General features: G+C 40.3%; 1 protein-coding gene across 5 annotated transcripts in view; it reads left to right on the forward strand.

Moving 5' to 3' along the window:
* The window catches only part of gulp1b (GULP PTB domain containing engulfment adaptor 1b), a 386308-nt gene that overhangs the window by 257321 nt on the left and 102802 nt on the right, over nucleotides 1-26185 (forward strand). For all 5 annotated transcript variants that reach the window (XM_060827353.1, XM_060827355.1, XM_060827354.1 and 2 more), the window contains one exon: nucleotides 13608-13679. In XM_060827353.1, the coding sequence (XP_060683336.1) occupies nucleotides 13608-13679 (72 nt within the window). The remainder of the gene's footprint in view (nucleotides 1-13607; nucleotides 13680-26185) is intronic.

A 26185-nucleotide genomic window follows, 5' to 3' on the forward strand; every position in this document is an offset into this window, starting at 1 on the left:
TTGTCCAACCTGTCCCTATAACTCAGATCCTTGAGTCCTGGCAACATTTTTGTAAATTTCTACTGCACTCTTTCCAGTTTAATAACATCCTTCCTATAGCAAGGTGAGCAAAACTTAACACAATACATCAAGTGCAACCTCACCAACATCCTGTGTAACTGCAACATAACTTCCCAACTTCTATATTCAATGCCCTGACTGATGGCCAGTGTACCAAAAGCCTTCTTCACTGCCCTGTCTACTTGTGACTTCACTTTCAGATAAGGTTTGAAATGGCAGAAGAACTCAACCCTGTGGAATGCACCTCCTGCACTATGTGGGAAATCAGGGATACTTCCAGTCTCTGTGGTGACTGTAAATGAAGGAGCTGTGTTCAACTGCTGCTCCTGACTTACCAGATGGAGTGACTGGAGCTGCAGATGGACTCTCAGTGGGGCACCCATGAGGTTGAAAATGTTGTAAATAGCACGTTTAGTGCACTGGTCACACCATCAGTAAGATCTACCCAGACAGAGAAGCAAAAATAGAAATTGCTGGAAAATTTCAGGAGGCCTGGCACCTTCTATGGAGAGAAACCAGAGTTAACGTTTCAGATCCAGTGATCCTTCCTCAGAGCAGAGAACATTAGGTGACCACGAGGGCAGGCAATGCAGGAGTCCCCTGTGGCCATTCTCCTCTCAAACAGATACATCGTTTTGGATACTGTTGGGAGGAATGGGCTCTCAGGGGAAAGCAACAGCAGCAGCTTTACCGGTGACATCATGACTGGCTTTGCTGTACATTAGGGAGGGTCAAAGTGGAGGTGAGCAGTTGTGACGGGGGTGGCTGTATAGTCAGGGGCACAGATAGGCATGTCTGTGACTACAAGTGAGACTCTAGAATGGTGTGTCACCTCTCTGTTGCCAGAGTCGAGGATGTCTCTGAGCGAGTACAGGATATTCTGAAGGGGGATGGTGAGCAGCCAGAGATTGTGGTCCATAAAGGTCCTAATGATATAGGCAGAAAGAGACATGATGTCCTACGAAGGGAGTTCAGGGAGTTAGGTACAAAGTTGAAAAGCAGGTCCTCTAAGGTTGTAATCTCAGGATCACTTCCTGTGCCATGTGTCAATGAGGCTAGGAATAGGATGACCAAAATTGCAATAAAGTATGTGGCTAAAGATCTGGTGCAGACAGGAGGGCTTCAGGTATGTGGATTATTGGATAGTCTTCCAGGTTAGTTGGGACTTGTATAAGAAGGACGGGTACACCTAACCTGGAGGGGCATCAATATCCTGGCAGAGAGATTTGCTAGTGTAACTCGGAAGGGTTAAAACTATCGGGATGGCCGGGAGCTGAGGGGTGTTGGCAGGAACCTGAGCAGAGGTCAGCAAGTGAAATGACCAAGGAGGAATCTGAGACTAAGACCAGAAAGTTTAAGAGGAAGAACAGAGAGGGAGAGGTTACTGAGCAAAACAGCATTGGTGGTCTGTAATGTATTTGTTTTAATGTGAGGAATGTGACAGGTAAGCTGGATGAACTTAAAGTTTGGATTAATACATATAACTATGATGTTGTAACTATTAGAGAGATTTGGTTGCAAAGGACAAGATTGGCAGTTTAATGTCCTTGGATCTAGATGTTTCAGGCAAGTTATAGAGAAGGATGTACTGATGAGATGGGGGAGTTGTGCTTCATATTAGGGAGAATGTGAAAGCTGTATCGAGGAAGGACACCATGGAGTGCTCATTCAGCAGTGCCGCATGGGTAGAGTTCAGGAACAGGAATGGTGTAGTCACTTTGATGGGATTGTACTATAACCCTCCCAACAGCCAGCAGGAGATAGAGGAACAGATATGCCGACAGATTATGGAAAAATGTAAAAACAACAGGGTTGTTATGAGTGATTTTTAACTTCTCTCTTGACTGGAACTCCTTAGCACCAGGATCTGAGAAGGGGGCAACTTGTTTGGTGTGTCCAGGATGGTTTTTAAATAGTCTGACGAGGAAAGGGGTTCTCAGAGACCTGATGTTGGGGGATAAGCCCAGCCAGATGGTCAAAGTTTTAGTGGGGCAGCATTTCGGGAACAGTGATTATAGTTCTGTAGATTTTAAGTTACTTATGAATAAGCACAAGGATAGTCCTCAGGTGAAGGTACTAAATTGGAAGAAGGCTAACCACCACAATATTAGGCTGGAATTAGGGATTGTAGAATGGGGGGGGGGGGGGGGAATTTACAAGTCAATCCATATCTGGAATTTGGGAATCTTTTAAAGGCCAATGGATTAGAATTCAGGACAATGTGCAGGTGAAAATGAAGGATAGTCATAGCAAGATTCGAGACCCTTGGATGACAAGAGAAATTGAGAGCTTTATCAAAAAGGGGCAAATGTAAGGTTTAGGAAACTGAAGGCAGACAGAATCCTGGAGGAATACAAAGATAGCAGGAAAGAATTAAAACAAGGACTTAGGATGGCTAAAAGAGGCCATGAGGCAATCAGGATTAAGGAAAATCTCAAGGCGCTTTGTACATATATAAGGAGCAAGAAGATAGCTAGGGAACAGACATGTCCACTCAAGGACAAAGGAGGGAATTTAAGCGTGAGCCATGGGAAGTGGGTAAGATTGTTAACGGATACATTTCATCAGCATTCACAAAGGAGAAGGACATGGTGAGTGGTGAATATTATTTGAAAAGAAGATGAAGTTAGAAGTCACTTGACACCAGGTTATAGTCCAACAGATTTATTTGAAAAACAAGCTTTTGAAGCACTGTTCCTTCGTCAGGTGGAGTGCGTAACCATTTCAGTGATTCCTCACCATGAGTCCAAAGGATAAATGTCATTGATGCATCTGCTGTATAGTGTTAGTTGGAATTCCTGTGTAGCGAAGAGTTTTGAACTAATGCATGAAATTGTTGGTGTGCAAATTTTGTCCCCATAGTTGTTCCCCATGTGTCTGGATGAAGAACTGGTTGTGGAAGTTAAAGACGTTGTGGTCAAGGATTTAGTGAATAGGTTGTAGAATGGCATCTGGAAATTGGCAGTTGTTCGTGTTGAGTATTGGGGCTGGTGCAGTGATGCAGTCATCATTGTGGATACTGTAGTAAAGTGCTGAAACATTCATTGTGGCGAGGAATGTTCCTGGTTCAACTGGTCCGTGATGCTGAGTTTCTGTAAGAAATCTGTAATATCGCGACAGAAGCTGGGGATTCCCTGTACAAATGCGTTTCAAGACGCCCTCGACATAGCCAGAGAGGACCTCACGCAGGGTCCCATTGCCTGATATGATGGGATGTCCAATGTGTTGCTTTATGTATCTTCAGAAGGCAGTAGAAGTCTCCTTTGTGAGAAGTACATGGGATGAGAGTGTATAGAATAATCTGAAGGTCTGGATCAAAGAGTTTGATCAGTCAGTTGAGTTGATAGGTGTGTTATTTGATTGGATCGGCCAGTAGTTGCCTGTAGCCTTCCTGATTGTTGAGTTCTCAATACACTTCTTTGCAGTCGTCTTATCTATTCTGCATGGCGATGGCCCCTCCTTTTTCAGTGGTTACGAGAGCATGGATGGAGTTGCATTGTGTTTGGGTAATGTTCCACGCTACCTTGTGAGTATGGCTGATGAATCTGGCATTCATGCATCTCCTGACAGCTTGAGAGTTCGTGGTGAGCTTAGGGCAGCAGCCTTCTGGAGGGGTCCAATTTGATTCTTCCTTCTTTGGTTGCTGCACTATGGATCTCTTTGTCACTGGTTCCGGTTCATTGGTTGTATTGTTGGGCTTGCTGCTGACATGTTCGGGTTTGTGGAAGAATTCCAGTTTTGTACAGGGAAGGTTGTGTCTCATAAACTTGGATGAGTTTTTTGAGGAAGTGACAAAGATGATTGATGAGGACAAGGTGGAGGATATTGTCTACATGGAATTTAGTAAGGCTCCTTCACCTGGTAAACCTGTTGGACGATAACCTGGTGTCATGTGTCATCTGACTTTGTCCACCCCAGTCCAATATTGGTAGCTCCACATCATGAAAAAGTAGACGGTGTTAGATGTTTTGGAAAGCATTGAGGTAGACACTTCCCAGGACCTAATTGGATGTGAAATAACTCCACCGAGGTCAGTATCCCATCATCAAGTCACTCTTCATTTACATACAGACAGACCTTGACTATAGAATTAGAATTAGGTTTTATTGTCGCACGTACTCAAATATAAGAGTACAATGAAAAATATACCAATTCACCATTCTCTGTTGCCATCTCAGGTAGAAAAGCCCAAATTTAAAAAAAAGCAGAAATACAAAAAGAAAGACAGCCAAGAAAAAAGGTGGAAGCATTCAGATTTAAACAAATAAAAAAAAACACAGGAAAGTCATAAAAATAAAAGTGGACTCTGCAGCTACCTTGGACATGAGCAGTGTAGTCATGTACCAAAGTGTCAGTAACTCTGACACTCATGCGTTTTAAATGCCAGATTAACAGCCCCAGACAGGGAACTCCTATTCTATAACGTATAGCTGACTGACTTCATTGCAGTCATTACAGGATATAAGCCATAATGTGAAGGAGGGAGGTGAGGAAATTGCCAGAGTCTTGTATGAAATCTTGGTATCTTCTTTAGTAACAGGAGAGCTCCCAGAGAACTTGAGAAAAGCCATCATTGTTCCTTTGAGTAGGAAGGGAAACAGGAATAATTAAAGAAATTACAGAAGGTGAGACTTATGTCAGTGTTAGGGAAATTATTGGAGAAGATTCTTAGGGATAGGACTTACTCAGGTTTGGAATAATATGGATTCATTAACAATAGGCAGCGTGGCATTGTGTGGAGAGGGTTGAGTCTCACAAATTTGAATGAGTGTTTTGAGGAAGTGACAAAGATAATTGAGGGCAAGGTGGTGGATGTTGTCCACATGGCTTTAGCAAGGCCTTTGACAAGGTTTCTCATGGCAGGCTGATATGAAAGGTGAGGCCACATGGGATCCCTGGTGAGTTGGTAAGATGGATACACTGGTTTGGTCATAGCAGACAAAGAGTCGCAGTTGAAGGGTGTGTTTCTGACTAGAGATCTGTGACCAGTAGTGATCTACAAGGATCAGTGCTGGGATCCTTGTTGTTTGTAAGATATACAAATCATTTTGAGAAGAATGAAGGTGGTCTAATTATTAAGTTTGTGGATGGTGCAAAGATTGGGGGAGCTGCAGATGGTGAAAAGGATTTCTACAGGATACAGCAGGATATAGGTAAGCTGGATACTTTGGTGGAGAACACCCCCACCCTCCTCTAGTTTATCTCTCCACGCTTCAGGCTCACTGCCTTTATTCCTGATGAAGGGCTTTTGCCTGAAACGTCGATTTCGCTGCTCCTTGGATGCTGCCTGAACTGCTGTGCTCTTCCAGCATCACTAATCCAGAAAATGGAAGATGGAGTTTAATCTGGACAAATGCGAGGTGATTTATTTGGAAGATCTAATAGTTAAAACCCTCCAAACCAGGCAATATCCTGGTAAACACTTTCTGAACCCTGCACATCCTTATGGTAGTGTGGCGACCATAACTTTGCACAATATTCCAAATGTGGCCGAACTAAAGTTGTATATAGCAGCAACATGACTTGTCAATTTTTATATTCAAATTGCTAACTGAGGTTTGTAAGTATTCCACACGCCTTCTTGATCATCTTACCCACTTGTATTGCCACTTCTAGGGAAATGTGGACCTGTACACTTAGATCTATATACAGTAAATGGCAGAACCCATAGTAGCATCAACATACAGAGGGATCTAAGCGTACAGGTCCACATTTCCCTAGAAGTGGCAATACAAGTGGGTAAGATGATCAAGAAGGCATGTGGAATACTTGCCTTCCTCAGTTAGCAGTTTGAATATAAAAATTGACAAGTCATGTTGCAACTATATACAACTTTAGTTAGGCCACATTTGGAATATTGTGTATAGTTCTGGTCGCCACACTACCATAAGGATGTGCAGGGTTCAGAAAGTGTTTACCAGGATATTGCCTGGTTTGGAGGGTTTTAACTATGAGGAGAGATTGGACAAATTTGGTTTGTTTTCACTTGAATGTAAAAGGATTAGAGTCATCCGGATAGAAATTGACAAAATTATTAGAGGCGTGGATTAATTGGATAGTCAGCACCTTTATCCCAGGGCAGAAATGTCAATTACTAGGGGACATAGATTTAAGGTAAAAGCAGATAAGTTTTAAAGGAAATGGGAGAAAGAGGTTTTTTACAGAAAAGGTGGTAAGTGCTTGGAATGCACTGCCAGAGGATGTGGTGGAGGCATATACAACAGCATTTAAGAAGCCTCTTGACAGATATATAAACAGGCAGGAAATAGAGTGCGTAGAAGCAAAAAGCTTTTAGTTTAAAAAGGCATCAAGGTGTCGGCACAGCCTGGAAGGGCCTGTTCCTGTGCTACTGTGTTCTTTGTTCTTTCATTCAATGGTTATGTATGGAATGAGACCATATGATTACTTATGGAGAGAAAGAAACAGTGATGTGTTTGCTTTACATTATTATGAACATTTTGTAGTAAAATTGATGAAAATTTAATGGTTGCAATGCTTTTTACAATGCCACAGTTCAATGCTGGACTGTTGTAAAATATAGCTGTAGCAGTTTACTATTCAGAAAGAAAACTTTGTTGAAGAGTTTGTTTTATATCATCAACAAGAAGCAAGAGTAAACCTCCCAGTAAATTGTCAAAGGTGTTTTTGCAATTGTTGAGCTTTGCTTGTCACTAAGGTATGAATGCAAATAATTTGTTTTTAATTCATTCACACGATGTAGGCATAGTTGGCTGGGGCAGCATTTATTGCCCATCCCTAGCTGTCCTTGGCAAGGTAGTGGTAAGCTGTCCTGAACTGCTGCAATCCATTGGAAATGTCCATACATGATTTTAAAATGTACCACTCAAAATCAGACCACATGGCTCAGACATCCTATGAGACATTGAGGTCCCCCAATACAATTGCAATTGCGTATGATATTTATAATATGCAACCCGAGGGGTGTTGCAGTTTTCAAGCTTCTGGATATTAAGGCAGACAGACTGTCCTTTCCCAGTTGAAATTTTGTGGAAGCTACCTCAGCATCTCATAGAGTCACATAGTGTTGTATGGAAAGAACAAGCTGGGGGGCTAGTGACCAATTTGATTTTGATATGGTGCAGCAGGGAATCAAGGATTGTGCTAATACAGTGAGATGAGGAAAGAAGCTCGATTCAAATTTAAATATCAGGATGGGCTGATTAGGTAAACTGGTGTCTGATTCTCTAGATTTTAAAACCATATGTGCATATTTTAAATTGATCACCATGGTTCAACAAGATAGCTTACCAAGACCTTCTCAAGGGATGCTAGAGATGGACGATAAATGTTGGCCCAGTCTGTGATGTCCATATTTTGTGAATGAGCAAAATAAAAGTCCTGGACCATGGAAAGTGCCAGTCTGTACAGCTCCTTGAACTGGATGAACACTAAGTTTCAGGTAGACCAAAGCATATCTTTCTTCAGGCCAGTGGAGGTCCAGTAGCAGTTAATATTTGTCTTGGTGTTTGTCCTGGAGAACAGGCCGTAGAGCACAGCGTCCCGTATCATGGAACAGTTCAGAATTAAGAAAAGACATTTTTTTGTTAGCGAGTTTTAAGAAGATCCTTTTACCTTCTGGGCTTTCTTTGCAAAGGGACATTTCAGAAACCAATTCCTTACCACAGCTGCCTCGAGGGCTATGTGCAGTGGGTCTGTAACTCTGACATGCAGAAAGTAACTAATAGGAACAACCTTTCTCACCACCAGTTGAACTGAGTCTTTGTTCTTGTTTGTAATCTTGGTATTTGGAATGCTGCCAGATGATTTTGACAGTTTGCTAATGATTCGTCAGGATCCACTATCTAGTTCTCTTGTACACTTTGCAGGTGTTCAGTGCAGACCACTGCCTGAGATGGTATGTTTGTACATAAGCCTATCCATGAGGACAGGTGATGCATCACAGCCCAGGTCACTGAAGTGACAATGTAGTCATGACCCCCCTTTGGGACACCAAGGACTCAGCACTTGGTGTTTTGGAATGGAAAACCTGATAGCAACTTGATATAACCATGTATGAAGTTGGTTTTTGGGATGAATGATACAGCAGCTAAGTTTTCATTCTCTGTTGTCTGGAGACTTGTACATTGAATCCCTACAAACATAGTCCATGCTTTGGTGATTGCCAAAGTGCAAGTGTCAGGAATAGGCCAGCAAAGCAATACCAAGATCACCTCACCCTGAAATGGCCAGGGTATTAACTGCAACGGGGAAGAAGCATCACTCACACATCACAGGTTTTGTTTCAGCATTGCTGTTCACTATTCAGTTTTGGGGCACATTCCAGCCCCTCCAAAAGCTGTATGACCTGATGGTGTAAAAAAGATCCCTCAGCCCAGATCCCAAAGAACATGAGCTCACTCTTTCCATGACTGACTTTGGCTCTTGAAGTCAGTTTGACCTGGTCACTGATGCTTATCTGTCAATGAGCTGACAGTGGATCTGAGAAGGAGACAGTGGTGCCACCTGTACACAGGGAAGCTTTGACCCGCATGCCTCCAGTGCCTGAGATTTTCGCCCTCCTTAATGCTCACATTTTCTGCAGGTTGGTTGGATTTGTTAGAACGTACAAACAAAATCAGAAAGAAGAAGTAACCCTTTCTGATTCCAGATTTGATCCAAATGCCTTTTGATTCTTGACTATTGATCGAAATTGCCGACTGATAGTTTTCCCGAATTGCACATTCCCTCCACAAGTTCCATTTTGGCAAGGATCTGTTTTGTAAGTGTGCAGTATTCTACCAATGGTCTTCTCATGGTCTAAACTCTTGATCCACGTGTCCCCATTAAAATTAAATGAACATACTGTATGCAATGGTGCTTCATTTTGAAATATACAAGATGCATCAGGCCAGTGCGTGCCATTTGCAGGTTTTCCTGGTTCTTTTCCCTTCTGGGACAACCTCTGTCCTGCACAAAAGCAGTTGTTTCTTGAGCCACACGAGGTTATCAAAGATCTTCTGTCAGGTAGAGTGCAAGTTTGATAGAGGTGAACCACCAACTCCAGAGTGGACAAAGCTGAATTGGAGATTGAGGAGAGAATAGACCAGGATAAAATTGGGAGCACAAGCCAAGGTATAGTAATGCTAGGGTTCAATACCTACCTTTTCACTAAGGTGAGAGTCAGTAGATGAAAGTGGTCTGTGGCGTATCAGAACTTGGAAAAAGTGAGAGATAAAGAAGTCTGAGACCACAGTCAGACTGAGTCAGTTGGCTGCTGAGCAAATTACTGTTGTGTTTCACTTCTCGCAAAGTAAAGAAGTTAGTCTGAGCAGCTGGGAAATTATTTTTTTTAAGTTTTATTTTCTAAAACTAATGCAATAATGTTTCCATAGATTTGGGCTCAGACTTTCATTCCTGAGGTGAAGATTTCCAGGCTGGCTGCGTGAGCTCAAAAAACATGTTCCGAATAATGGGATCACTGTTTTGTTCCGGGCATGATTGCATGCTGGAATTGCCCTTGCCTTGCTTCCAGACACAGGGGCTGCCGAGTGCTAGGGTGGGCTGTAATAATGAGCTCTTGGTGCTTTGCAATTTCATCCCTATTCTTTATTTGGACATTAAGCCTTCCAGCTCACACTTCTCAGGTGTGTCACATGGTAGCCCAACCAAAAACAATCTGTCAGAGATCTTCCATATTTTTGTGGTGTCTTTGAGAAGCAGGTTTACTGTTATAGGTATTGCAGAAGCAAAACAGATCACAGCTTTGCCCCCACATTACACAATGGACTTAATCTGCCTACAGTACAGTTGATACTATATTAGTGCAGTAGGCTAGTGCTAATTGTGACCTGTCATCCTAATGAAACATTTACAGCTAACATCAATTGTAAGAGCTAAATCAGTTGCAATTACAAGCTGGGAGAGAAGCAATCCATAACATCTGCTGAGCCTGATGAGTAAGAAACCTATTGGGGTGCAAGTATGCTTTGACATGTTTCTCAAAATGTTTAAGTTTTAACAAAACATTAATATAGGCACTCCCACACATTGTTGTTGGTCATGTTGCAAGATCCAAAGATATTGGAGTACTATTGTAAAGGAGTTAAAGGACATTCTGAAGATTGAAATTAACATGGATCCAGTAATTCTTCTTTTGGGACTGCCAAACTTGCCCCCTCTGGGGGAACATGGGAAGAGACTATGTAATATCTTTGCCCATTGTGTGGGGAAGAACATTTTACTAAATTGGACGTCAGAAAAACCAGCAGGTCTTATGGGGTGGAGTAAGCTGGTGATGGAGCATCTCCCCTAAGATTACCTCACAAATATGGTGCACTACAAAATGGAACAGTTTTATAAGATGTGGCGGCCCTTTTTAAATTATATTGAAATTGACTTGTCAGCAGTATTAGTCAGAGCTGTGGTAAAGCCGTGGGAATCTTAATGGGCGCCCATGGGGCCTTGGGAGGAGGAGATTGGAAGGAAAAGAATATGGGGGATCGTCCCAGGGATGGGAACCTCAGTGGAGGTGTGATGAGTAAGACAGAATAAAGTAGTAAGACATCATCTAATTTAAGTAACTTGAATGTAATTTAAGCTAGTATTTATTCAATATGTTTGTAGTTTAGGTTTAGTCAAGTAGATAGGTTTGTTTGGTAGGATAGTGGGTTGTTCAGGAACAATAGTACTCTGTTATGACCTTGTTCTTTGTACTTTTTTTTCTGTTTTGCTTAAATGTTTTGTGAAAGATTTTAAAAAGCCTGTCAATAAAAATATTTATAAAAGTAAGTTTTAACTAAACAAATACAAACAAAATTGATTTTACTATTTAAGATGGTAATTTGAGTTGATTCTCAAAACAATACTAGCTCTCAACTTTTGTTTGACTGGACATGTCTCTTTTTTTTTATTGATTGAAGTTGTCCTTCTATCTGTTCTTTCTTCCTGTGCATGGACATACTAAGAGGCACCATTGATTATCCTTTGCTCATCATTACCACCCCCCCACTCCTCCACCATTCATGATTTGAGGCATCCTGAATTCCAATTGGTTTGTCACTGTGTGAATCATACATGATCAATTGCAGCTTGATGAAACAGTGCGTGCCCTGACTGGTCTCTGGAAAACTGATGGTCATCTTAATGATACTATTTCCTTCTATATTCAACTTGAACCTTGAAGTGTCAGTATCCTGTGGAATTATCCCTTTTATGACTGATTGTCCCTCTTAGTTTATAACCCTTATTGATAACTGCAAAGATAATGGATCACCAGTAGAGTAACTTATGCATCTACTGTGGTGACACATCCTAGTGATGAATATCATCGCAAATATTCAACTTAGATTGATACAGTACATCCAAGCAATCTGGAAAAGTTCAAAGACTTTTAAAATATTTGTGAGCTATATTTGTGTGATTCCACAATGATGATGATGCCTGGAGCAAGTTAATGGAGGTTACTTTCAATCTATACTGTATTCACTTCTTTTGGTCCACAAAAGAAAAAGGACACAAGGTAACAATTCCATTCTGCAGTATATTACTACAAGGTACAATTGCATGATATATCAAAATACATAAAGCTCAAAAATAATGTATATAGGCCTGTTGCATACTTCAAGTTACAAAATTTAAACTACTTTAAGAGCTGTGTCCTTGACTGATGGCTTTTCACACCAAACTATGTTGATATTCATTTGCCTGAGTTTAGTTTGAGCCATAAAACAGCTCCAACATCATAAATCCATGACCTTAATTTTGATCTGACCATGGAACTACTCTTGCTTACAGAAGGTGTTCTATCATTATTAAGTCTAATAAAAGAGTTAACTAGATTCTTCACTTGAATCGAGTCAAAATTCTTGATAAAATATAACTCAATCAGCTATGCTGATGAAGCCTGGCCTTAAAAGTGAATCTGGCCTACTACTGGGGCTGCCACTGCCCAAAATCCATGAGGAGTAAACAGCTATTTCCTTCATCTCTCCAGCCAACTTCCAAACTGCAAACTACTGGAACAAAACAATGGATTATGATTTCTGCTTTTGGTCATAAAACTGTAGCCCCATAGGCCAGCATGAGATCAACTAAATTTGGTCATCATTCTTCCCAAACTTTTGACAGTCATTCAAGGTTTACTTTCTGAGCTCTTGAAGGATGGATACATGGACAACGAACCAGAATGTTGCTAATGTTTGTAAAATGGTATCCTAATTTGAATTGATGTCTCATTGGAAAGGAAGAGGGCATGGTGAAGTGCAGGTTAGGATTTCCTGTGAACGTTTACTGAATAGGTTTCACACAACATAGCAGGTAATCAAGTAGCCGTTTTACTGATGACAATTTATGCCTGAATGTATGTTTCATTAGCATTCCTGACTGTATAAACCAAGAAGCAAACTGGCAGGAGTGTAAACAATCAGGGCCCAGGGAATGCATGGAACTCAGGCTATTTGTTTCTTCTCTAAGTATGTAAATTAAAATTTCAACATATTTAACCATCATTCATACACTTGTTTATGAACCTGCCAACCCCTGAAGCTTTTCAATTTTAATGAATTGTGTCGATGTCAAAGAAAAGTGACATCCTAACAGAAAGAAAAAAATTACATCCTAATTGAAAATATAGCGCAAGTGTCAGTGAGGATAAATAAAGAAAATAAATTGCCGAAAAACTATCCCAGAGGTGAAACAACTACTTCCTGCTTCACCCAAAATTCTGGGCTTAATTTTATAATCATTTTTATATAATAGCTGGCTGTTTAGGTATGTGCTCCTTACCCTGGGTGTGGAGCCATTACGAGAGTCTGGATGCATACAGACAAAGATATTGTTAGAAGTGCATTAATGAGAAATGACATTCAGCTCTAATGTAATTATACGTGTAACATATTCTGTTCAAGAATGATAGGACATTTATTCTGGGTATTTGTTGTAAATCCTGTTTACTCATATCTCCAAATGCAAAAATTCAGAAGATTCTCTCGAGGAGAAACATCAACAGTGCTGAAGGAATATTGTGCCATCAAGAATATACTTACTACTTGATTTTTTAAAAATGTGCATATACTGTATTCCAGGAGCTGTAATTTAATAAGTTCTTCAACAATATGAACAAAACATTCTGAGTCTTTAAAAAAGTAACCATTTTAAAAGATAAATGTACAGGCAACACTCAGATCAAGTTGATTGCATTTTAGTTTTGATGTAACAGTATGTCAGGGGTTGTAAGGCTGGGAGAATTCACATGAATGTAGTTTAAGGTTTGGTTTCCATCAAATCTTTTCATTGGGGAAAATATCTTTGCTTCAGGGCAGTTTGTTGGGGAGAAGATCCAACTGAAATTTGGAAGTGCTGAAGTGTTTTGTTTTGTTCTTTTATTTGAATTATGATTTATAAACAGTTCAATTGTTTGTAACAAGTCGCCCAATTCTGAATGCTGTATTAGTTCTTTTGTGTTTTTTTGTTACTGCGAGTGTCGTTACAGATAGACCTTGAACTGCCTCAATAGAAGTGTAGCTGGATGCTTTGAAGCTTAATGTTGAGCAAATATTTATTCTATAAATTACAATTCTCTCTTGCAGTTTCTTGGCAATTCTGAAGTTGAACAACCAAAGGGTACAGAAATTGTGAAGGATGCTGTTCGTAAACTCAAGGTATACATTTTCACAATTTTACTTGATGTTATTCCTCTTTGCTTTGACCTGAATTTCTTTCTTAACCAAGGGACTAAAAGTAATATCTACCTAATCCTTTGGTGCCAGTGACTGATACATGAGAATGAAGATGTTTTAGTCAGCGACAGAGGCTCCTTACACATCATCCACAAATGTGTTAAGGTGTTTAGTCCTTGCAATCTTGAAGAAGGAATTTAGAGTTAAGTTCCTTCAACTGTGCAATTTATCAGTAAAAAGATATTCTCAAACCAATTTAGCTATAGATATTATTTCACTTAGGTTTCTTTTATTCTATTCTCCAAGACTGATTTCTGTGATCCATATAAATGTAATAGCATCACTTAATGTTAAAAAAAAGGAAGAAACTTCAGTGCATTTGTTTGTTATTACTTGTAGGTTCATGGGAATTAGGCGTAACTGCACTCCTCTGCGAACTTCCAATGAAACAATTCAAAAGCTTCACTAAAGTATGCCTGTGAATTTCCTACCAACTAAATGTACTTTATTCAATACCTTACATGAGAAAACAAATGCATTCTGAAATAAGCCATTTTACCTCAATAAATGGAAGTTATAATGTTCAATTGAGCATTGAAGCCAAGTACAAACCCTCAACCATTGTTACGGTGGCACAATTACATTTGTCCATTGAACTATCTTTTAATGCCTTCATTAGAGATTTTATTTGATCTTTTTCAGAAGCTTTTGATAAGGACTTGATATTTTTAACGCGCCCTGTGACTTGAATTTAGATTGTGTAGTCTGAGAATCAGGCAATATGCTTAATTTCTGGGGTTGCATCAATGCTGTTCAAACTTTTCAAGTTTATTTCCTTCAATTGGATTAAGTTTTTATTGTAATTTACATCTCTTCAAGGAAGTTGCATTACTTCCGGGTCAAGAGAGGAGAGTCAGGAAGGAGATATATTGCGATGCAGTATTTTGCATCAAGCTCAGCAGCAGATTTCAAATGCACACTGACGACATCCAGCTCTAACACATCACCACATCTCTCAGCGTCAGACTGCTTGCCCAACATCCAGTAATGTATGGCAAAACTTTCCTTCAGTTTAATGACAGAAATAATGGCACGGGAATAGTAATCTAGCGGCGCAGGCTAATATACTGAGAACATGGCTTCAAATACTACCTTGTTAGCTGGAGAAATTTGAATTCAAATAATAAATCTGGAATATAAAACTAATCTGAATTAAATTAACCATGATGGCTGTCAGAGATCATTATCTAAACCCATCTGGTTCACTAATGCCCTTTAAGGATGCCATTGTTACCTACATATGATTCTAAATGCACTCTTAACTGCCTTCTGACATGGCGAAGTAAATCATTCCATATAAGGGCAATTAAAATGACAAATACAAGCAATGCATATCTCCCCAGAAAGAAGTAGTAAATAAGAGTTAAATATTAGTAAGATGGAAGCAATTTTCTTTGGTTCTAGCTAAAAGATTTAGTCCCTAACTCTGAATTTCATTGCTCTGTAAGGTGATATGGGAACGTTAACCAGACTCAAATGTCTTATTTAATCCCAAAATGATCTTCTGTGTCTGCATTGCCATTGACGATGGCTATTTTGCTGGTTATTTCTGTTTCCTTCAGTCCAAGTGATGTGGGCTAGAATGGATATGGTGGACAAGTGCTAGGTCATTCATCACTGGATTCGATGATAATCCTGGAATATGAACCATGTTCTTAAATACTTCTCTTCTGTCATCTCCACCCTCACCTCTAACGGCAACTTAGGAACTCATGGGTTTCTTTGCAACATGGCTATACTTCCTCCCTATAGGAACCCTTCTACTCTCCAACCCAACCTTGGAACACCCAATCACAGCTATGAAGTTGTATCTTACTCTAGTTTTTCTCCTATCTCCATCATGTCATCTTCAATCTCATCTTGTATAAGAGACCACCTCTTGCCCCAACTTGTACTGAACCACTGACTCCCAATCTTTTCCGATTTCTTAGAATCTGTTGTTCTCTCCATATATTCAAGAAACTTGCTCTTTTTCATCCTAGCAAGCTAGCTTTTCACCTCTGTCCTCTCCAGTGTCCTTGAATCCCTACTGAATTATAAGCACCTTTTCCAGGACTCCATGTTAGAATTCTCCAATCAGGTATCTACCCCTGTCACACTTCTGACATGGCTCTTATCCAAGTCACAAATGACAACTTTTGTGAATGGGAGAAAGGTAAACTATTATCTGTTATCCTCCTGAACCTGGCTGCAATCTCTGACCCTGTCAATCACACCATCAATTCTTGAGTCCTCTTCACTGTTGTCCAGCTGGATGGGACTGCATTCTCCTGATTTCATGTTTATCAATCGAATCTTAACCAGAGAAATACCATCAATAGTTTCTCTTCCCAATCTCTCACAGTTGGTTGATGTATATCCCAAATACCTGTCCTCAGACTACTCTTATTTTACTTCTGTGCAGTCCCTGGTGACAGTAGCACTGGGCAGGGATGACATTGTCAGTGGTTATCAAACTAAATGGGAGATGGAACATTTTCTGCCCGTGGATCCCTGCACACTGGAAGTGGAGACAAGGCAGACATCTTTCTCTTTGTCCTCCATCCTTGCAAAACTATATAGGCACAGTAGCCAGTCAAGAGATTGTCATTGTCATTGTCTTTTCATAGAGACAGAAGCAGGAAGCGTGCCTGTGTGCTAGGCCAACTATTGAGCTTTTCCGTGGTGCAGGGTGCCATTGACTGCTTGCATGTGGTCAAGGGCAGGTCCTTAGATGTACCAAAATCACTGAAAGTACCAGTCACTATTGAATTGTTATGTTACTATGGTCAGCATATCACACTGCTGAGTGTCCACTTTCCTTGCAGCAATAACCATTTCTTCATTCTGTGCATCTATTCTGTGCCACCAATCTTTGAACAACAGCGACAAAGCACATGGTGGCTACTGTAAGGCTATCTACTGGAGACCTGACTGAATACTATCCCTTTCTGCCCAACCCAATCACAACCAGTCTTCCATCCATTAACTCTGTTTACACTGGCTGCTGTCTTGAGAAAGCATCCAGCATAATCAAAGGCCCCTTCCACACCAGTTATACACTCCTCCATCCCATTCCATTGGACAGAAAATACAGAAGTTTGAAAACACATTTCAACAGATTTAAGAACAGCTTCTTCTCTGCAGTTATCAGACTTTGTACAGACCTCTCGTATATGAGAGTTTTAACTTTTCTCCGCACCTTCTCTGTAGCTGTGACACTATATTCTGCATTCTGTTTTGTTACCCTGATGTGATCATGTAAGATATGATTTATCTGGTTAGCACACAAAATAATATTTTACAATCTATCTTGGCACATGTGACAATAATAAATCAAATCAAACCAAAAATCAAATTCAAGGTCAGATCCATGCTGTCCCAGTATTATTAAGCAGATTGTTGCATTCGAATATATGGATGACTTCAGCACATACCAGATGATGTCTGATTTGTATCTGTCTGTTACAACTTCCACAAAGTGTTCTTCATGAGGTACAATCCTTGTCATTGTAGATTTGACTAGCACCTACAGAGAGTAGATCATCAGATTCCAGTTCCCTTCTACAATGTATGGTTTAATTGTTCCATATTTTATGTTCCCTTTGTGACAGATTATCACAGCATCCATCATTCTCCTTAAATAAAATCTAATCAAAAAAAAATCAGATCATGTAAATACAACTTGATCCAACAAACTAACTAATATTACATACTATACTTTTTCCATCAGTCTTGTACATCCCATCAATTCCTCTCTTGTGGGTGCCTTTACCGAAGCAAAGGATTGCAAGTATTACAAAACTGAAATAGAAGGAAAAAAGTGTTGGAAATACTCAGCAGACCAAGCAGTATCTGTGGAGAGAGAAAAACTATTGACTTTTGTTGTGGATAGATTTGAGTGCACTAATAACGATATCTTGTTTCAGTTATATAGCACCTTGGCAAGCCAGTGTCTGGAATAGTTTGAACAGTTTGGTTCAGGAAAGATATGCTGTACCCTGGAGAAGTGCCCTAACTAGTTATGTAAAGCCGTCTGATTCACTAATGCCCTTAAGGATGGAAGTCTGCCATTGTTACCTACATGAGATTCCAGGTGCATAGCAGTGTGATTGACTCTTAACTGCCCTCTGAAATGGCTAAGTAAATCACCCAATGCATGAATTCTGAATTTCATCAACCAGGATCTCATTTTGGACTTTTGAAAGGCAATTTTAGCTGAAAAAGAACATTGCGTTGAAAAAAAGGGACACTGACTCACATTAAAATATGCATTTCTGTGTCAGCTGCATTCCATGACATGGTGACCTCTGGCCTATGAGAACCATTAGATATGATAAACCAGTGGAGAGATATAAATAGCTTTCATCCTGCCTTATCAGAAGTAGAGATTCAAAATATGTAGCAAGAGATTAAAGTCATCTTCACCTGTGGGCATGAAACAAAAACAGGTATGCTAAACCAAAATTACATCTTGGAATAAGCAACAGATTTCAGAACTTTTAGAAAGTGATCATGTGACCAACCAAATTGCGGTGATGTAAACAAGAGGAGAGAGGAAAAGACTGCTCTCCTTCTCTGTCTCATTCCATCTCCTCCAGCAGCCAGGCCTTGAGTACTGTCTGCTGGGTTCTAAACTGTGTCTGCCTCTCTCCAAGCAGACAAATGATTATACAGGAAAAGCTGCTGACTTTCTACAACAGTGTCTCCAGAAGTAAAGGTAAATTCCATCTACACATTGAAAGACATTCTCAACTGAGAACCAAAAGCCTGCAAGCCTAACAGCCAGATCAGAAAGCCAGATCCAAACTCTCAACTGATTCATTTATTTTTCATGATTTAGTATTTGGGCATGTTTACATACCTCGATCTGCAGCAGTGTATGTTGAATTCGGTGCATGTATTGCAATTCTAGATGTGTATTGACCATTTAATATTTTTAGTGAGAACAGTTTCAGATCAATAAACTTGACATAATTGTGAAAAGCTCAAGAATATCTGCCTGTTTAATCCTTTTTAGTCAGCAGAATAACAGTTAAGTGCATACACTGGATTGGCAAGTCTGTTTTTGATTGGTGGGGAGCGGATGAATGTGCTGTTAGGGGAAGGACAGGAAAGCCAATCCAGCCCTAGTTTTCTGCTCATAATACTTGTCACAGACGGAGTACAATAAAGGTTTACCAGACTGATTCCTAGTATGGTAGGATTTGGTCTACGAGAAGAGGTTGAGGATAGGCAGGAGACTGGAAGAACGCACCAAGAGGTTGAGGATACCAGGCCTGTATTCTCTGAGATTCAGAAGAATGAGATATTATCTCTTGACATGTAGAAAATTCCTCCCAGACTTCACAAGCAGATGCAGGACAGATGGATGGTCTAGCGCAAGGGAATATGTCTCTCAGTAAGGGCCAGACCATTTCAGGCTGAAATAGGAAGGAATTTTTTCATGCAGAGGGCAGCAGCACATCTTTACATTGTGTAACTCAGAGGGCTTTTGGGGCTCAGTTGAGTAGTTTCAACAGTGTTACGATAATGGGTTACAGACTTAAAGTATTACAGACATTTTAAGCCCTTAGTTCTAATTTTTTTTTCTCTTTCATTGGCATATAGGAGGTTGACGGGTGACCTTATAGAGGTTTATAAAATCATGAGGGCTATGGATAAAATGAATGGCAAGTGTCTTTTCCCTAGAATGGGGGTTTTAAGACTAGGGGACATATTTTTAAGATGAGAGGGGAAAAGATTAAAAGAGCCATGAGGGGCAATATTTTTACACAGAATGATTCGTGTGTGAAATGAACTTGCAAACGAAGTAATGGATGTAGGTACAGTTACAATGTTTAAAAGGCATTTGGATAAGCATACGAATAGGAAATGTTTGGAGGGATATAGGTCAAACGTTTAGGTTGGACCAGCTTAGTTTGGGATTATAGTCAGCTGTTTAGACTGAAGGTCTGTTTCCAGTCTGTATGATTGTAAGACAGCAGGAGGGACAAAATAACTGTGGATACAAATTCATTAGCAGCTGGCAGCAGTTTTGTGTGAGACTGATGGGATATGTCAAAGCAATTTCAAAAAGACTGGTCTGTGGTCTCGTGGGACTATAAAGATAATGAGGGGCTGACAACCCTCTGCTCTACAGCAGCCCACCCTCCGTGGAGTACGTCCCAAACTGCTTTTCTCTTTGAAGAATATACCAGGTCAGGAGTTTGAAAAGTCAGTTTCAACTTTTCGGCATTTTGCTGGTAGGACTGAATGTTTTCATGTACCCCAGCCTGGGTCTGAGCATTAGCATGTTGTGAAGGTCACGTTGGTAATTTGGTTAAATTGGTTCCTCTTGGATCCGAGGGAGAGCTAAAATGCAAAGCAAGGGATCATTTTGAAATTAACCTAGTAACGACCAACCAAGGAAATGGTTCATCTCACTCGATAAGCGTGCGATGATGCACTTAGACGGGACAAACAAGGTAAGGGAATGCATGATGAATGATCGGACTCTGGAAAGCAAAAAGGATCAGGGGAACGTGTGTGTGTGTGTGTGTGTGATTGTGTATATATTCACCCATCCATTAAGATATACCTGGACAGGTGATTAGGAAGGTATGCTTACCATTATCAGCTGAGTTAAAAATCACAAAACACCAGGTTATAGTCCAACAGGTTTAATTGGAAGCACACTAGCTTTCAGAGCGACGCTCCTTCATCAGGTGATTGTGGAGGGCTCAATCGTAACACAGAATTTATAGCAAAAATTTGCAGTGTGATGTAACTGAAATTATACATTGAAAAATTGATTGTTTGTTAAGCCTTTCATCTGTTAGAATACAGTGATAGTTTCACTTCTTTCATGTGTAAATCACACAACCCTTTTTAAAGTTGCATCCTCGGGTTAGCTGCTAACAATGGTGATAGCTAGACAATAGCAAATTAGCAGTGGTCTGAATGCAAATTGAAGGAGTAAAGGAAGAAGTCAAAATCTTGTAGCAGATGGTATGATCTGAAATGATTAAATCTGAAAGCTGTAGAGTTCAGAGTCAAAGGAAGGGAGCTGTGTCACAAGCTTTTGTTGGGCTTCATTATGACAGAAGCAGAAGATTGTGAATATAAGTTGGAGCTTGAAATAGCAAGTAACAAGAAGCTAGGTGTCATGCCTGCTGGCTGATCTGAGGTATTTTGCAAAGTATCTTCAATGTAAAGGATGCCACAAAGTGAACAGCAAATACAGTCTATTAAATTGAAAGAGGTACAATAAATTGCTATTTCACTTGGAAGGTGTATTTAGGGACTTTGGATTCTGAGAAGGGAGAAAGTAAAATGTCAGGTTACGCATCTGTCGTGTTTGCACAGAAAAGTGCTTTAGAAAAGAGTGAAATGTTGAGGATAACTGGGTACTGGACTAGATTGCAGCACATGGACAGCTAATAAGGGAAGAAGTGCTGTAATCAATGATATTACCACAAGCCCATGGACTCCATCACCAACCTTGACTCTTCTTGCACACAATTCCTGTTATTAGGAGCAAGTTGGAAGTATGATTGTTGATGGGAGCTACATATTAAATTTGTCTCTGCAAATCCAACCTTGTGGGATGTTGGGCTAGAATTTAGTCCCAACAAATTGTGCTGTCTTTACTATATGGTTGTCCTTGTCTTTGCCCTTATCCTTAAAACTGAAGATTGCTGTAAGTTGAAGATTCAAGTGGTATGGGATCCTCTGCAGGGTGGCTGGGTCAAGTACGAGCAGGGAAAACAATTGTGTATTCCCTTAAGCAATCAGGTTAGGATATTATTAATATACAATCCAGTATCTGCCCCAGCAAGTGTGATACAAATAGAATGTTTGGTTTTCACATTTTTATCTCCATCAATAATTACATTCTGAAGAAATAATGCTGCAAACTGGTGAAAGTTAATTTTTAGTCTCAGAAGTTAATTAAGACTTTTCACACTGTTGAAAGGATGCTTAGACTGAAATGGACAAGTTATAACCTTGTGTGATGTGATTAACCCATATATAAGTAAAACAATATCACGTTATTCACTATACACTGAGTTTGTGATGATTCATAAAAATACATGACCACTGGCAGTCTTAAATGAATTATCTCACCTACTTTATTAAGGAACGCTTTGTGAGTAAAATGAACAGGTCACATCAATAAATAAGTGTCTTAGAGTTTATTGGACTTAATCTCATTTAACTTGGAGATAAAATCTTGTCAGGAATTCTCAGTCTAAGAGCAGTAACTTAATCACAGAGAGATGAACCATCCTGTCTAGGTACAGTATAATTGCTATAAAAGGTATAAAAGTGTCTCTCAACTCCTCTGTGCTGCTTCCAAATTGTAAAGTCAGTCTACTGAGACAGTACGTAGTAACCTTTCAGGCATTTGATGCAATTGGCATGTTGTTGAGAAAGACATGACCATGTTTATTAAAGTAAGTTATTGACGTTTAGATGAAGTACAATGCATATGCTATTAAAATAAGACAACTTTATTCTTGGGCAGTAGAAAAGTATAATTATGACTCTTGTATTTCATGCATGTGAACTCTCAATTTTTGAAACATTGTGAGGAAGAGAAATTATTACCAGAGGAGCCCTGGCTGTAAGTAGCCGGTTAACAACAGATTCAAGTGAAATCAGCTTCACCAAAATGAACAGTGAATGAGAGACATTGAAAGGAGGCTGCTGTGGTTAACAATGTAAAAAGCTGAAGAGCGGGGATAGTACATCACATACGCAAAATATGGGTAAATGATAGTAATGACTGAAATGAGGGATCGAAGTGTAAGATGTTTGGTATAACAATAAAGTTAGGTAGGAAAGTAAGCGGTGAAATAAATGCAAACAAAACAGCAAAGTGACATAGGTACGTTGAGTGAGTGGTCAAGATTATGACAGATAAAATACAATTTGTGATTTTACCCACGTTTAATATGAAACATTTAAACAAAAAGATTTCAATAGTAAGATACAGAAATGTTTGCATTTAGAGAGACCTGGGAGGGTCTACCTGTGCATGAAATCTCACAACGTTAAAACGATGTTCCTGCCAGCAAATAGAAAAGAAAGGAGATATTAGCTTTTATTCCAAAGAGATCATACGTGGAGAAGATAGACAAATATAAAGTTCACCCAGAGATATTGGGTGCCAATTTGATCTTGCACAATGAGCAACATATTCCTTGGAGTTTAGAAAAAAAAGGGTGGTAGGATACACAGCTGCTGGGAATCTATTTCCTGTGCCTATGGCGGTCCTGATTCAGGGGAGGCATTGGTGTACTATTAACATTATGGGACTATTAGTTCAGAGCCCTAGATAATATTCTGAGGACACTGATTTTCAGATGGTGAATTTTGAATTCAAAAATGATTGAAATAAAAACCTAATGTAATTGTGACCAGTGTAACTAATTTTGATTGTTGTTTAAAAACCCACTGATGTCTTTTAGGAACAAATCTGTCATCTTCACGTGATCTGACCTAAACTTGACTGCAGACACAAAGCAACAACAGACTGAAATAGCATAGCAACCCATGCAGTTGGACCAAAACTGCTTCAAAGAAAGCAATGAGCCTGTCATCAACCTTGACCATGGAAACTATAACAGCAAACCCAGTCCTGTCGACCCTACAAAGTTTCCCTTGGGTAAAGCTCTTTGTGGGTTGTGCCAAAATTGAGCAAGTTGTCCCAAAGACTAGTCAACTGACAGCTCGACATAGTCATACTCATGGAATCTGACCTCAGTCAGCACTATCATAATCCCTAAGTATGTTTCATCCCACTGAGAGGAGAGGCCCATCTGAGGTGGCCGCATATTAGTGTACAAATGAAAAAGAGTTTTCTTGGGAATCCTTAACATTCTCTCATGATGTCTCATTGCATCAGATCCAACATAGGCAAGGAAACCTGCTGCTGATGACTATGTGGTAATCTCCCCTTGACTAACGAATCAGCTTTCCTCCATGTTGTGTTCAACTTTGATGCATTTAGAGTGACCAGGGCACCAAGCATTGTCTGGATGGAGAACTTCCATGTCCATGACTAAGAGTGACTCAGTAGCAGCACTGCTGACTGAGTTTGCCAAATACTAAAGCACACCGCTGTTAGACTGGGCCTGCAGCAGATGGTGAAAAACCAAGAGGGAAAAATTTACCTTCTCTGATCTATCTTTCGTTGTTGAGTCTGTCCCTGACTGTATCGCTGGAACTGGTTACCACACGCTCACTGTGGGACAAAGTCACAGCTTCACAGTAAGAATACTCTCCATCATGTGTGGCTTTGAATAGATGTAGTTATTCAGATCTGGATATTGATGATTCACTATGGCCTGTCAGCAGCAGAGGAATTGTATGTCGATACAATCTGCAACTCAGAGTCCAGCATAGCCCATACTCCACCATTAAAGAGATTAATGAAGGAGTAGGGGCTATTCATTAACCCAGTTTCAATGAAGAGGGCAGGTGGGCCTAGGTGCTGGAACAATTAAGAATGTGGTGCAACCTTGGAACTTCTTCCCAGGACTGCTCATATGCCAAACAGCAGAAGGGGCATGTCGGTGGAGTTGTTGACAGTGAGGAAGGATGTGGCAGGTTACAGCGGGATATAGATAAGCTGCAGAGCTGGGCAGAAAGGTGGCAAATGGAGTTCAATATCGCTAAGTGTGAAGTGATTCACTTTGGTAAGAGTAACAAGAAGATGGGGTACTGGGCTAATGGTCAGATACTTGTTAGTTTGGGTGAGCAGAGGGATCTTGGTGTCCATGTACACAGATCTCTGAAAGTTGCCACACAGGTAAATAGTGCTGTGAAGAAGGCATATGGCGTACTGGCTTTTATTGGTAGAGGAATTGAGTTCCGGAGTCCTGAGGTCACATTGCAGTTGTATAAGACTCTGGTGCGGCTGCATCTGGAGTATTGTGTGCAGTTTTGGTCGCCATACTATAGGAAGGATGTGGAGGTACTAGAACGGGCGCAGAGGAGGTTTACCAGGATGTTGCCTGGTATGGTAGAAAGATCGTATGAGGAAAGGCTGAGGTACTTGGGGCTGTTTTCATTGGAGAAAAGAAGGGTTAGGGGTGACTTGATAGAAGTGTACAAGATGATTAGGGGTTTAGATAGGGTTGACCATGAGAACCTTTTTCCACGTATGGAGTCAGATATTACAAGGGGGCATAGCTTTAAATTTAGAGGTGGTGGGTATAGGACAGATGTTAGGAGTAGATTCTTTACTCAGCGAATTGTGAGTTCATGGAATGCCCTGCCAGTAGCAGTGGTGGACTCTCCCTCTTTATGGGCATTTAAACGGGCATTGGATAGGCATATGGACGATAGTGGGCTAGTGTAAGTTAGGTGGGCTTGGATCGGCGCAACATCGAGGGCCGAAGGGCCTGTACTGCGCTGTATTTTTCTATGTTCTATGTTCGATGTCATATATAGGGATTGGTGACCGATAACTGATGGACCAGATTTCATAATCTCAGTCCTGCCTCATCCAGTCATGAACAACATTGGACAACTAAAGAACTCAATAGTGGAGGAGGCTCCACAATTGCCTATACCATTAACAATGGGAGAGCCCAGCACAGCAGTGCAAAAGACTAGGCTGAAGTATTTGCATCCACCTTCAGACAGAGGGGCCAAGAGAGTGTTCTATCATGGCCTCAACTTGAAGTCTCCAGCAACAGAGATGCCCATTTTCAATGAATTTGATTCCCTCCAAACAATGTAAAGAAAGACGAGGTACTGGATATTGCAAAGACTATGGGTCCTGACAACATTCTGGTGAATAATACTGAAGATTTGTGCTCACAGGTGAGCCTTGTCCCCAGCCAAACTGTTCCAGTCTTGCTATGACTTTGGCATCTACTATATAATGTAAATAATTTCCCAGGTGTGACTCTACAAAAAGCAGGGCAAATGCTAATCAATTCTAAGGGACAGGATTTACATGCATTTGGAAAGGCAAGGACTGATCAGGAATAATCAGCATGGCCTTATGCATGGGAAATAGTGTCTCACTAACTTGATTTTTTTTTGCAAAAGTAACAAAGAGGATTTATGAAGGCAGAGTAAGACATTCTACAGGGTTTCTCATGCAAGACTTGTTAATAAGATTAATTCATATGGAATTCTGGGAGAACTAGTCATTTTGCTACAAAATTGCCTAGAAGATAGAAGGTGGTGGTGGAGGGTTGTTTTTCGGACTGGAGGCCTATGACCGGTGGTGCACCACAGAAATTGGTGCTGGGTCCACTGCTTTTTGTCATCTATATAAGTGATTTGGAAATGAATATGGGGGTATGGTTAGTAAATCTGCAGATGACACCAAAATAGGTGGTGTAATTGACAACAAAGAAGGTTACCTCAGATTGTAGACCTTGATTAGATGGGCTGATGGGCCAAGGAGAAGCAGATGGAGTTTAATCTAAATAAACGTGAGGTGC

Source organism: Hemiscyllium ocellatum, chromosome 7 (genome assembly GCF_020745735.1).
Source record: "Hemiscyllium ocellatum isolate sHemOce1 chromosome 7, sHemOce1.pat.X.cur, whole genome shotgun sequence".
Taxonomy (NCBI): Eukaryota; Metazoa; Chordata; class Chondrichthyes; order Orectolobiformes; family Hemiscylliidae; genus Hemiscyllium; species Hemiscyllium ocellatum.